Source organism: Microtus oregoni, unplaced genomic scaffold (genome assembly GCF_018167655.1).
Source record: "Microtus oregoni isolate MIOR12 unplaced genomic scaffold, Mior012 000000F_ref0000247, whole genome shotgun sequence".
Classification (NCBI taxonomy): domain Eukaryota; kingdom Metazoa; phylum Chordata; class Mammalia; order Rodentia; family Cricetidae; genus Microtus; species Microtus oregoni.
In genome coordinates this window covers 17,152,185-17,166,691 of record NW_024543059.1, presented here as the reverse complement: position 1 = coordinate 17,166,691, position 14,507 = coordinate 17,152,185, and the positions used below count along the sequence as shown (strand labels likewise).

Below are 14,507 nucleotides of genomic sequence, written 5' to 3'. Positions count from 1 at the left end.
TTTCCCCATCTTTTCCTTAATTTTAACACTAGACTTTACTTTTCTAATTAGAAAATGCAGTATTAATTTTCATTCTGGCGTTTTGGTTTTATTTGGTTGCGTTTATTCTCTTCCTGTCATTTTCTGTCCTTCCCCTTGATACCACTTTTTATACTTCCTCCACCTCCATAGCATCCTTTCTGCTCTCACATCTCATGTGTCCTATTGTCCCTCCTGTAGGTGTCCCCCAGGGCCTCTTCTTCTCTTGCCATCACCTACCTTCTGGTTTCATAACCTAATCCCATGCTCACTCTTATGTGTACACATGCCTACAAACATTGGAAGCCCGGCTAGAAACCTCAACATGGGCGTTTCTCAAGTAGTTAGAAGCGGTGCTATCACACGACCCAGCCGCTCTGCTCCCGGGTATATATACCTAAAGAACTTAGATCCTACCACAGACCTTCGCATGCTTATGTTTATGGCTGCATTATTCACAATAGCAAGAAAATAAACTCCGTTTTAAAAAAACGTCGTGTTTAAAGAAAAGTTGCGAAAAGTATATATGGTTTCTATTATGATCTGCCATCTGCCTGCTATTAGCATATTACACACTGCATTTTGCTAATCCATTATTAGCCAAATGCCATTGTTTACCCACATTGCCTTAATTTTTAACCTCTTTTCCTTTTGCTATTCCAGGATTCCATCCGGAACACTGCATTGTATCAACTCATGGCATCCCCTTTGGCTCTTCTGGGAGGTCAGACATTTCTTTACTAAAACTAAAATATCTGCATTTTTCAAAAAGGGAACAAAACACTTTCTGAACTCTGGTATCTGAGCAAATGCTTGCCTTCTCTTCCCCATTAGCATGTATTTTATTGGGTAAGAACCTCCCTCTCTCCCATTCTTCCTCTGTTCTTCTCTTCTGCTCACCCTCCTTGTCTCGCTCCCCATCTATCTCTGCATCCTGCAGAACAGGGCCTTCCCCTGGGTTTCTGGGTATCTCACATCACTGACCAGGAATGACCTTCACTGTGCCAGCGCCTACTATTCACACTCACCATGGAGTCTGGGATGGCACTTTGGGATCGTTTCTTTGCCAACCTGGTAAGTCTCCAGGTGCTGTGTTTACCATGCTATCAGACCTCTCCCAGATCTCACCTCTATTCTCTCCACCTTCATGAAGAAGGATCTACGTCAAGCTGCAATAGCTGCTGCTTAGGCTTAGACCGAAGGCACCCACTGGCATCTTCTCTAAAGCAGAACCAGCCAGGTTATAAACTTCCACAATGTAGCCCATTACCAGTGACTGCCTATACCCAGCTGCTGCTGTAGACAGAGCAAGGGGAGGAGCTGAGGGAAGAAAGCCTGCCTTCAAGGGTAGGGTCCCACTACATCATCTTCAAAGAGGTTATAAACACCCCATTAGCCACTCTACCCATCTTAGGGATCCATGACAAGGTTCTGCTAACACCAACATCACACACATTCAGGGATTCTTCTTTCTTTGGTTACCAAATACCATGGAGGTTGAGCCCAGATGCATGCATGTGTGTATTTGCATGCATGTAAGTTCACATTCATGTATCTCTATGTGCAAATGCATGTGTGTACCATCCCCCAGGAAAAGACTACCAATTTAAATAAAATTCACAGCAAATAGCTTCTATATACACTCTTTCCTTATTCCATAAATGTTTGTTATACTTTGGAAATTGAGGTCAGGTCCCATTGAGTACCTGTATAGTGAGATATCACAGATATAAAGAAATGCCTTGTTTTGTTTTCAGGCAAGGTCTCACGAGATCTAGGCTGTCCTCAAATTACATGAAGCAAAGGATGACCTTGGACTCCTGATCTTACCACCTACATCTCCTGTGTGCAGGGATTACAGGCAGGGGTCACCACGCCTGAATATGTAGCACAGAAGATCAAGGGCTTCCTGCATGTTAAGCAAATGGTCTACCAACTGAGCCACATCCCCAGCCTTACATTGTGATCTTTGAAATGTGCTCAAATGAAGATTGGAAATGAACATAGCTTTTAAGAAAAAAATACTTTCTTGAATATTAAAATGATATTTTAATACAAAAAGGCCTTAGTGGTGATGATTTCAAAAAACAAAAAGAGTTCCAAATGCTGTCATTTTCTGTAAGTCTGCTGCTACAGGAGTCCCACCCATACTGTTTGTGGACTGTGCTGAATTCCTGGGTCCAGCGGCTCTGTTCTGCACATAGATAAGGTGTGTCATTTAAAAATAGAAAACTCCTAAAATCACAAGCCAAGCCATCTCCTTGTCTAGTACTTTCTGACAGACAGCTTCTTCCAAGATGCCAAGTAACCCCCTTTCTTTGACCCAAAGCTCAAGAGGTGAGGTGTTTTTGTGAAGATTCTCAAGTTACTGCACCAGAGATGCATAGAGAAGTACCTGCTAACAATTATTATTTACTGTCAACAGTAAACAGTAAACACATGCATCATCTACTACCTTAACTCATCATAAATTGAAATTACAAAAATATGATAATATATTATTATGCTGTAGCTGGACACCTGCATACAACTCTGTTAATCATGTGAACTTCGCCTTTTCTGACAAATTGGGACCCGTGCCTCCCTGTGCCTGGGGTCGCTCAGAACTTTGGGGACCTCCTTCTGTAGACATGCTAAGTAGTAGGTGTTTCCACAAGATGGCACAATAGAAAACTCACAGCTGCTCTTTGTTTTGATTTTCTCTCTTGATGAAATGTTTTAATTTTGTGGCAGTTGTTGTTTATGTGTAGTAGAACAGACTCATGCCTCAGTGTAGACTTCTGACTTTAAGCTCCGACGGCATTCATGTTCATTTTCTATAGTTACAAACTTTCCTCCACTAAGATTTCCCCCCGATTTTTGCCTGCATCCACTCTGCTCCCGCAACAGCCCACTGTCTGTACACTGTATGCAATCCCTGTTTTATGATAGCTATCATCAGCCTTCTCCCAGACCGGATCGTGACCTGTCCCTTTGTTACCTCTGTGTTGGAGAGCTGGAACCATGGTTGCTTCCCATAGGTAAAGATCTCCCACAGGATAACCCCAAAGCTCCACACATCACTCTCTGTGGTGAACTTCCGGTACATGATGCTTTCGGGAGGCATCCAGCGGATGGGGAGCATGGTGTGTCCTCCCACCTAAAAAGGGTAAAGACAGAGGCACATAGAGTTATCAAATAGACCAAGTCAACCGGAAGTCTCTACCTTTCTTATATAAATGCACCCTCCATGCATTGTATCCTAACGTGGTCATGCTATAGGTAACCTGAACTCAGAGGTGAACAGAGATGCTCACATCGGTGAACAGCATATTGAAAGCAGCTATAGGTCAGACCTGAGGGAAGAAGGCAGACTTCTTAACACTGAGCATGAGAACTAAAAGGTGACCTGAAGTGAGAGAGACCTAAGAGCCTGGTGCTAGAATAGAATCTTAAAATCTCCCTTAAAGACAACTCCAGGAGGAAGCCAGGAGAATCATGGTGTGAGCTCCAGGCATCAGAGTGGCCACAGGTATTGAGTTAGACCCCTTGACAAAGGTAATCAAAGCACAAATATATACTACAGACAGCTAATCTATAGATTCTTAATTTCTGTTCTCACTTAAATTTTTCATCACAACATAGGATCTGTGCTTCATGTGAACAGGAGAGAGACTTCAAGATGCCCCTAAGAGATAGGGTGAAGACAAAGAAGAGTCTTTAAAATGCTTGGTAAGCTACAACACAGAGGATATGGTCTTTAAAATCAGCCTCAAGAGACACTACTAGTGTGTTTACCTATGAGAGTCAAGGGTAAGAGAAAGTGACTGAGAGGGTCAGACATTTGGGTTATGACTGAGGGGGGAATCTCTGCATAAATATTCACTACCCAGTGGGTTAGAGATACTAGCCCACATGAAAGAAAGTTCGCAACATGTTCCAAGACTCAGGCATGAACTGCATTGTTGCCAAGCAGAACGTCAGAAGTTGGATTAATAGGTGAAATTTGTTATGTAATTGCTTGCTGTGGGTTTGAAAAGGAAGGAGTTCTGTATTGTGTGGCCCAGTAAACTGCTAACACGAACATCTTTCCCTGATGGACCGGTTGGATGGGCGTCAACAATGAGCACTGGGAAGTGGATGACTAAGGAGGTGAAAACCTTCTATCTAAAAGGACAGATAATGTGCGTCTTATCCACTGGGAATGTCTCAGGAGAAACCGATCGTCGGGATTTTTAGAAAAGTCACCTGACTCCTGGTCTACTCTCGCATTGACTGTAAAGACAAGGCAAGATACTCCTGCCTGAGAAACAAGGACCAGGACCCTTCTCCCTACACACAGGCCTTCAAAGAAAACGAAGCACAAACAAAATCACCAGGAATTGATAAAGGATGGCTTGAGAAGAACAGAAGAAAAGGTGTGCGCGAAATGCAATGGCTTGAATTCCACAACCACAGAGCAAATGGACCACAACAATGCAATGTAAATCTGAATAACGCTTGCTAAATTGGTGACTAAAGGTAATACAGTAACTAATAAGGGCTTCCTATAAAATAGAAGCATGGAGTAAGTAATATCACCAATAATGTTAACAGTACTACTGCTGCTGCTGCTCAGCTCATTATGGGGCATGAAATTTCCACATGATTTTAACTGTAAGTGCAGAGAAGAGTAGATACAGAAATAATTAAAAGCCCAATAAAGACTTTATCATTAAGAGAGGAGAAAGAACACTTATAGATACCAATCAATTATTGATCACAACAATCTACACTTAACTGCGCTTGTGAAAAACTTAAAGCAGCTTCCAGAAGAATAAAAAAATACTACATACAGATTCCCAGCCTGTATCAGGCAGCATCATCAAAATCTTCCAGCTTACAAAAGACACCACAAACAGGGAGAACCGCAATAATGAACAAAGATTACAAAATGGAAGAGAAGTGTAAAACTCTGTAGATAGTATAAGCGGGTCTGCCTCTAACTCGCGAGGAAAATTTTAGATTAAAAATCAAGGTTTACCTTATTTAGAAAAGCTGTACTTAAAACAAAATTACAAAATACTCAAAATTAAACAATGAGAGTACATGTGATAAAAGTGAAATATAATCAGCCATATATGTGCATATGCCCATACACAAGCATGCATTTCATATAGATGAATATGCAGATGTGTATGGCCAATTAAATTTCCTTTATTAATTTCTTTTTAGACATTTCATATTCTTTCTCATATGAAGTTGAGAAACCCTGAATGTCAGCAATTTACTATTAAAAAGGCTTATGTCATGTTTATTTCAATTGACTATTATATATAAAGTTGAAAAAAATCCAACATTATGTTAATCTTGAACTTGTGTTCTCAGGTACTACAATAGTATTACATGAAATACACAGTGATCTTTACATTTGTAATGAACAAAATATTATAAGACTTAAAAACCGATGAAGCCACCACAATGGAAAACTAATACACACTAAAATTATTTTTAATTACAAACTCCAACCACATATTAAACCTCAAACACATCTGAAATTTCAAAGAAAAAATATGTCCATTATAAGAACAAGAAACATCTCCCTTACCAAATAAAGCAAACCGGAAATAACAACAAAGGATTAATCTATTAAAAGGTTCACTGGGAGCATCTAAAATGCTATTTAGTAAAAACAATATTTAAAACTATTTTTAGAGCATAAACTAGAGTCTTACCATTGAACCATATGAAAAATTAGGGTAATCCTTAGAAAAATATGTAGAATTTGAGTAGCTTTATATAACTATATTAAGAAAAGATTCAGTTTTAGAGGGAAGTAGGCCCTATAAAAATATAGAAAGAGAATAAAAATAAATAAATAATAAAAACAAAATTTGAAAATGAAACTGATTTGGTATAAATCAAAAGAGCGCCCAAACAAACAGAGATGAAAAAGACAAAACTCTCACTCGATCTACATAATGAATTGCTTGCCTTCCAAAGTCATAAAAATCACTGGCCATGTTAATAAACAATGTAGAAGAGAAAACTGTAAAATGCTAAAATTAAAAACAGTAATTCCTAAAATACAAGTTCAGTGACTGATTTACCAAAAAATATTAGTGAAAATCTGAAAATGTAGAAAATTTGAGAACAAAATATTAAATTTACAGCAAATAAAATACACGTGTGAAGAAAACAAAAAGATGGTCTTGTTTGTGAATTCTACTAGGTTTCCTGACTTGTATTTTTCCAGTGTAAAAAGCAAAGATACTTTCTCAAACCATTCTCTGTGGTTTAAATTTCTCTAAAGGCAGAAATGGTCTAACAACATAGAACCTCAAATATATAAATACAGATAAAAAGATTGTATCTATATGTACTGAGAGAGCTATCTCTGTTCTAAATATAATGCCAAATATGAATAACTTATTGTATTATATTAAAAATATACGACAAGATAAACAACTTAGGAAATCTACTATTCCATTTGCCTAACTAAAAAGTAAATAAAGAAAAAGCATTCTTTCAAAAGATACTAAAGTTATTGTTTCCTGGTTGAAATCCTTAATCTATGAGTAAGGAAGAAAACTTCTTTTAAGTAACAGGTTAACTATCACAATGCCTGAAAAACCTTAGAACAGAAAGGACATTCTTTCCTTGATTTTGCAAAGCTGTCCAGGAAATCCAAGGCAATGTAACAAAGTAATTATTTTGTTAAATAGACACAGTATCCAAACTGACTTCTAAATACATATCTTTCTATGCCTTGATTAGGGCAACTCTCAGACCTCATCAGGAAAGTCTCCTTATGCAGCTAATGGTGCTTAACACAGAAACTAACAACTGGTCAACCTGCAGAGAAGAAGTGTTTGTGAGAGTCCAGCCACAAATGGGACATCTGTATCACACTCCTTCCTCAATGCTCAGGGTAAACAAAGAAGAGGGGAAGGAGAGATTGTATGAGCCAGAGGTCAGAGAGGACCAGAGCAAAAACAGTGTCTTCTGGACATCACAGGAACGATGTGGTCCTGAACTCACAGCTGCTACGGTTGCCTGCACAAGCATTAGCATCCTAGTATGGAGGAGAGAGGAGGCCATGAGACCCAACCCCTGACTGAGGTGTTAGGGAGATTTTACGGTTTCTAGGGGAGGGACAGTCTTCTCCTAAGATAGGTCAACCACACTTCAGTGGATAGACACACAGCCAGAACAAAGTCAAGTCTATGAGTTACTACATTTTTGAAAAGGAGGTCACAAAGTTTGTGGATTGTGGAGCTGGGATATATCCGGAAGGAGTTACAGAGAGGAGTCGGGCATAAATATGATCATAACAGATGGTATGAAGAGTTCTCAAAGAATTAATAAAATATTTACGTTTAAAAATAAGTATATAATAAAATGTTGAAACAGAAGAATCAAAATTGCTGTCTGGAAATAGCATATTATTCAAAACAACTAACTAAAAAGAAATTGAAACTATTGTAGCTCAGTAAGATATCCATATAGAAACACAATAGACAAAATGCACCTAACAATACCATAGTAACTCAAAACGGAATTGAAAAATAAAACTGTAGAATATCAAGAAAGGGCTTAAACTCTGAGACATAACTCAGCTTTAGATGTATAGGTCTGTTTAGGCAAAAGAACACAAAAGAGGACCCACTTAGATGCAGTTATATCATCTTCTTCAATAAGAAGGTTTGGTGGGATAAGCCTCTCATTCATTCTTCAAATATAATTTCAAACTTCAGCGCAATATAAATTTAAAAAGCCCCCAATGGAATGCGTTATGGGAGCTGACAAAATGAATCCAAACTTTATCCAGAGTACTGATTGCTTAATTAAAGACTCGTTGAACTAGAACAATGATGGGGATTTGTTTCATCAGATAAGTAAAATATTTGATTGCACTATGTAATGAACACTCTGAGTTTAGCATAAGGATAGACAATATATTAGTGTAACCAAATAGAAGCCTGGAAGCAGAACCATGGATAAATACTAGCGTTTAATATATGAAATGATGGGTTAGTAATTAAAGTGTTGGGACAATGAACTATTCATTGAAAAAATACACTTAGATACCTACCTCACACCATATACAAAAATCATTTCCAGATGGATTAAAGAGCTAAACATAAAAACAAAACAATAAGAATATTAGAAGAAAACTTATAAAGGTATTTGTATAACCTCAGGAGTAGAAGACCTTCCTACATGACATACACTTAAAAAGTCATAAAGGATATAATTTATAGACACAATTTTGTAAAATTAAATAGCAAAGACAAAATTCATAATCAAAAGACAAATGACAGAAATATCTGCAACATATGTAACATATAAATTATTATAATCATTACTACTTAATAATAATTTTTGTAAAATAGTCTTGCTATGTAGCCCCAGGCTGGCCTGGAAGGTTTCTGTGTAAACCAGGCTTGCCTCAAGCTGGAGGAAGTCCTTCTGCCTCTGCCTCCCCAGTGCTGGGACAGACAAGGAATTAAAGTCGATGTGATTCATGGCAGTCCTTCCCATCAGTTAGACAAGCAAACCAACAGACAGATGAGTAAAGACTGAGCAGACAAACCACAAAATAGCTACAAATGGCCACACACAAATGAAGAGATGCCAAGTAAAAGAGCATAGACATGTATTTAAAAGACACTTGATAAAAAGGGAAAAGAAAGGTTGCTATCTGATGCTGGAGGAGGTGTGAGGCCTGAAGGTACAATTTTTGTTTTATCTGACCACACTGATGTTGCAAGAGTCTTGAAATCCATCGGTTTCACTGCAGAAATAGTAGAAAACTATTTCCTTGTGTGTAGGCAATTTTTTTTTTTGGTTCAAGGCCTTTCTTTGTTGTTTCTAAAAGCATGGATATATTCATTTTCAAAGGTATATATGAGAGTTAAAACAGAATGCAAAAATGTTACTTGTACTGGTATTTAATTATGTCCAAGACAATAACTGTAGTAGACGAAAACATAATTTATTGATAAATACACTTTGTCATTCTCGTTCATGTAAAAATGGAAATACATAAAAATAATAAATACATAGTAATCGTGTGTGATGTTGTGGATGATATGAAGGAGTCCAGAATGATACTAAGCTGTAATTTTCTCTAGAGATGCAAGTAAGAAAGTTCCAGTGTTTGTTATATGTATTTCTATAGTGTTTGAAATTTTACAATGATCACATAACGCATTTTAAAATTCCAAGATAAAATCAAACACAAACATTTGAATATACAGACAGAAACCAGCAGATATAAGTACACATAAAAATATCAGTTTTGTAAAAGAAGTATGTTTGTGATATTATATGCGAGAATGGTTGTCTCATCTGATATTTTGACTGAAAAGGAACAGAAATCTGTGATGTTCCAACACATCACCCTGGGTGTATAATTTTAAATAATGGAACCCTTCACTTGAGGCTAGTATGTGTCTTAGTGGTTTTGTTTTTATATATACAATACCGAGAACATTTTAAATTGAAGTCTCTGTGTTCAAGAGTGTGGGGTGCGAACTGTGATGGGTCTAAGTATTTGAGCAGACAAGTGTCAGAAGAACATTAACTAGTCACAGGGGCCCCCTTTAGAAGACTCTTGAGTAGCACCACCCATGTGGGTGAAATTTATGCTCCATTCTTCAAGGAGTAAGGTCCTTAACATGACAAAATCAGCAAAAACTGGAAGTCAAGAAACCCTAAATTTTGGTATGATTTTTGATGAGTACTTAGCCTTTAGGAACTTAAGTTTCTTCAACTTCAAAATATGAATTAAGCAACAAGGCTGCCTCAGAATCATGGCTACAAACTCCTCCTGGGCATCACTAAGTGCAGAGATGTGGATACACATCTCACTGTTTACCTGGGTATCACTAAGTGCAGAGATGTGGACACACATTTCACTGTTTACATCTTCATACTCCTGGACAGCACAGCAGGTCTAACTTCCTTTATTGTCCATAAGAACCCATATTGATTTCCTTCCAGCATAACTAGAAGACTAAGTCTGGGAAAGGGAAAGGTAGTGGTCTAATAATTTGTAATGATAAAACACTCATGACAAATATCTCCACCTTAAAACCTACCCAGACAAAAGCTATCAGGAAGCCATAGTCTCGGAGATAAGAACAGTACTAATAGCACGGCGGTGGTGGCGCACGCCTTTAATCCCAGTACTCGGGAGGCAGAGGCAGGCGGATCTCTGTGAGTTTGAGGCCATCCTGGTCTACAAGAGCTAGTTCCAGGACAGGCACCAAAAACTACAGAGAAACCCTGTCTCAAAAATCCAAAAAAAAAAAAAAAACCCAGTACTAATTAATGAATAATAATGTCATATATTCTCTTGTTTCATACTGTCCCTCTCGGGGGCAACAGGAGCCTCTATTGTTCCCACTTCTCAGATGAAAATAAAATGGCTTGCCCAAGCTTTGCAGGAGTAATATCAGTTTGTGATCAGAGCTCTCTAAGGGGACAGCTTGAAAGATCTTGAGGCTTATCTTGAAAAAGGGCAACATAAACTATTAAGATCCAGGAAATATGCCGAATAATGATTCTAGAAAAAAAAATCTAGGAAATGAAACTTGGAATCAATTGTTCTTGGGAAGAATGCCCTGTCTGCTTTGGGACACCTTTCATTGCCCATCACTGCCTTCCTCTGTCCTCTCTCACACACTCTCCTGACCAACAAAGGTGGGAATTAGGAAACCTAGAAGGAGGGATTGCTTAGGAGAGGCTTTGTTCTTTGGGTTTAGATGCCAGCCTATAGAAATTAGGTGGCCGTGGAATCCCAAGACCTGTTCTTCTTTTGTTTCTGTCACTGAACCTGTGCAGGATTCACCATGGTCTTTGTGTCTTAGACCATCATGTATGTCAAGTTAAGACTATGAAACTTCTTTAATTATTAAGTCCGCTTGCCATAAAAACCATCATTCCAGATATATGAGTATCAACATGAAACAGCATGAGTCACACTATCTCCATAAAATTCTCCTTACACCCAGAGACCATGAAGATTTTGAAGGATTCCAGACCCCTAGTAAGGATACGAGGTAGGTGAACAACTCCAGTTTCAGATACTCATTCCAAAGACATTTGTTAGCTACGGAGCTGTAAGAAAAGTAAGCAACTGTTCCTAAACCTACATAAATAGGGAAACCTCCTCTGGACCTTCTGTCCAAGCAGCTTCCTGGTGACCTTGTTACTTTGCAGTGGAGAGCACTTGACTCACTACCCACTAAAACAGTGCTATAAGGCTCTCACAATATGACGCCCCTATCAGTAAGGCTTTGGATAAAACTACAAGACACCCAGATAAATTTCTATTTAAAACAAATAAGCTATATCCATGAATACCACACAGGACACAGGCACAACTAAGAACGTGGGCTTTGTCTGAAGTTCTGCTCCAACAAGGTATCATGTATTTTTGTTTTCGATAGCAGACAACTCTAGGTTCCAGACTCATGTGAGAACAGCAACTGTATCCCACAGTCCCCTTTTCTTTTCCTCCTCCTCTTGTCTGGTCTCACCCTTGCTCTAAAGGATATAGATAGTTCACTGTCCCATGGACCACAAAGCTCCTGCTCTGTCCTCCAATGCTTTCCCGGAACGTTCTACCTGTTTTCTCGCTGGCAGTGAGTGCAGCCCAGACCAGAAAGACATGGTAGTTGTGGTTTTCATCCATGAACAGAGCTCTTCTCTCTTCTACCTACAGATCCTTGGGCAAATCATCTGTCTTAACCTGAACTTCAATCTTCTTATTAAAAAACAGGCCTCTTGACTCCAATCACCTCTCATGAGTGTCTGCCAGACTTGTTAAAATGCAGAAACCTGGGATTTCCCCCAAATTCAGTGAATTAAACAAGGCTCATTGTGCTATGGCTTTTTTTCTATAATAGTCAGTAGAGACTTATGGCACACATGATGCCCATACATTGTTATATCATCATATAAGTAGCACGCGCTAATGGGTTGTACCCCTAGCATTCTTCTTTCTATACGGTCTACAGCTGCTTCCATGCTGCAGGGGCCAAGAGTTGAATCGCTGCAAAATAAACCACTTTAATGCTGTGACAGAGCTGCTACTTGTAAAACCTAAAATATTTTCTATGTTGTCGTTTACAAATAAACTCTGAGATGCGCTGAATTAGTCTCATAGGGATAGGCATAGAGGAAGCTACAGTTGATCTAATAACAGAGATGAGATGATGACGCTTTTCTAATATGTTGAAGCATTACCAAACTCCCATTAATCCCTTAGCATCAAATACCACTCAGTGATTTGCGCATGCATGCATGTGTGCAAGAGAGGGTGCTCTTGAAAAGTTGGATCACTTCATCATTGTTTCTTGGGGTTTCTGCCTTTGCTCTTATCTTCTTGGGTCATTTGAGCCACGGCACCTCTCACATTCTAGAGTAGTTCATTATATTCCATAGATTTTCTATATTCCTAACACCCGATTGTACCTGACTAAGTATCTACAGTCAGGATCAGAGCCAAGTTCATAAACTCTGCCATGTGCTTCCTCTGAAACACAATGTGAAATGAAGTATATCTCTCTTTTATTTGATCAGCGGATTATGTCTGATCATTCACTATAAAGTCCCCTTTTACCTAGTGATGTCAGCAGCCATTGATGATTATTGCCCCAATCCATTATTTTATTAGTGGTTCAAAAGGATGACATCCTAATTATACCATTCCTTCTACTTATATGAGCAGGAAATCTATAAATAAAAACTTCCCTTCATCTGCCACGTGACTACCAATTACAGCTTATATGAGTTAGACAAGATGGCTGCTTGACTGTTTCCCTTTATTCGCTAGTTTTCAGAACAGTGAATTCACCCCCTAGCATTATAGTTTGAAGGCGATTTGAACGCAGAGGCTTGTGTATTTGAACGCTTGGTCCCCAGCCTTCCCCTCCATGATGGGCTCTACTCTGTCAAACTGTGAGTCAAATAAACGCTTCCTCTCTTAAGTCGCTGCTTGCTGGTTATCGGTCATAGCAATAAGAAAAGCAGACCCAGCTTTCTCCAAGGGTCAGCTGTGAGAGCTTTGTTTTCCTTCTGAAAAACGTTTCCAGGACTTGCTCCTTTTAAAAACACACACTTGAAGTGCTTCGGTCTGCGGCAGGGACTATTTTTGATGCCTCATTTCCTTCCATTTTTGGCCAATGGAAACCTCTCAAAGCGGTGCCTCTCTCTTCTCATATAACCCCAGTAGTCTTTGATTGCACCTTCACTTTCTGACATGAAAGAATATTCTAGACTTCTCTTGTACATTTCATATCAGAGCCTTTGAAGCTCTTTCTCCAAGGATATCTGCATCTTTTTGATGCACAGTGGAATTTTGGGACCATAGTATGGGTCCTCCTGAGTGCTCAGTGCTACTAGGGTGGTCATCACTTCTGAGTCTTTATAGTGGGAAATTCAGAGCTAGGAAATCATTTTGTTGAAAGAGAAAAGACCTCACAATTTTTCTTGATCCACACTCAAATTTAGGATGGCTTGACTTCCTTTGACGTTGTATTTTAATTTCCTTTTTATGCTAATTTTTTTTATTTCTAGAACTTAATACGTTAATTTTTTAACATATTAGATTCACTTCTCAATCATGCTAAAAATGTGTGCATAGTTTCAACATCAAGCCACCTACACTGCTTTCAGTTCTTTCTGGCCTTAAAATACACACTGACTAGAGAAGAACAGAAGGTCTGGCTTTATCTTAGCCCCTTCAAAGTTACTATACCAATAGACTTCCTATTTTATTCCTTTGTGAGTTTTAAAAAATTTTTTGGCTTTTCATTTTCCAACTTATTTAATGTCACTTGTTGATCTTGCAAAACTGCTAAAAAAAAAATGGAAACATAGCATCGATCTCAAGAGCACAAAGTAAGATCCTTTCACGTAAATGACAGTCCTAGCGTTATTCCACTGTTGCCCTTACCGCTAGGTAGCCCTACTCTCAACCTCATATACGTTGTGCCCAGAGCAGCCCCCCACCCCGCCAGAGGGAGACCACCAGAAAGCAGAGTGGACTGGACCGCAAAATGCAAGGCTAACTCTTTTATTGCAAGTGCAAGCGAATATAGGCAATTATTTGGCTGGCCAGAAACTTCCTCTTCATTACCCCGAAACAACAAAGTAGAGAGAGAAGTTAAAATTTTCTTTGCAAGGATAGTTTTTAAAAGGTAGGTGCAATGTACAAAGAGGCTTTTTGAAGTGTCTTTTGGCACAGGTGCAAGGCCTTCTGCCCCCTCCTATCCTGGTAAGTCCGCTTTCTCCTTGTTTTACTTTTTACCACCAGGTGGCTGGCTTTCTAAGTGACCTTGTGCTTGGAATCTCCCGGGTGGGAGGAGGAAAGGAAAGCGCTGCTAATCTGTGTTTCTAATTTTAAAACATTTTGCTAGGAAATTCTTGTCCCTTTGAAAATAAGGAGTGAGGGTCTTTCATTCCCCTCTCCTTTTTGTTCCTAAGGGGACGCAATCCTGTGCTTACAGCTTTGAAAA

General features: G+C 38.8%; 1 protein-coding gene across 3 annotated transcripts in view; it reads right to left on the bottom strand.

Moving 5' to 3' along the window:
• The window catches only part of Ntrk3 (neurotrophic receptor tyrosine kinase 3), a 358,909-nt gene that overhangs the window by 5,072 nt on the left and 339,330 nt on the right, over positions 1–14,507 (bottom strand). For 2 of the 3 annotated variants that reach the window (XM_041656675.1, XM_041656673.1), the window contains 2 exons: positions 8,072–8,113; positions 2,999–3,157 (listed from right to left, as the gene is read on the bottom strand). In XM_041656675.1, the coding sequence (XP_041512609.1) occupies positions 2,999–3,157; positions 8,072–8,113 (201 nt within the window). The remainder of the gene's footprint in view (positions 1–2,998; positions 3,158–8,071; positions 8,114–14,507) is intronic. The other variant, XM_041656674.1, reaches the window with a different exon arrangement.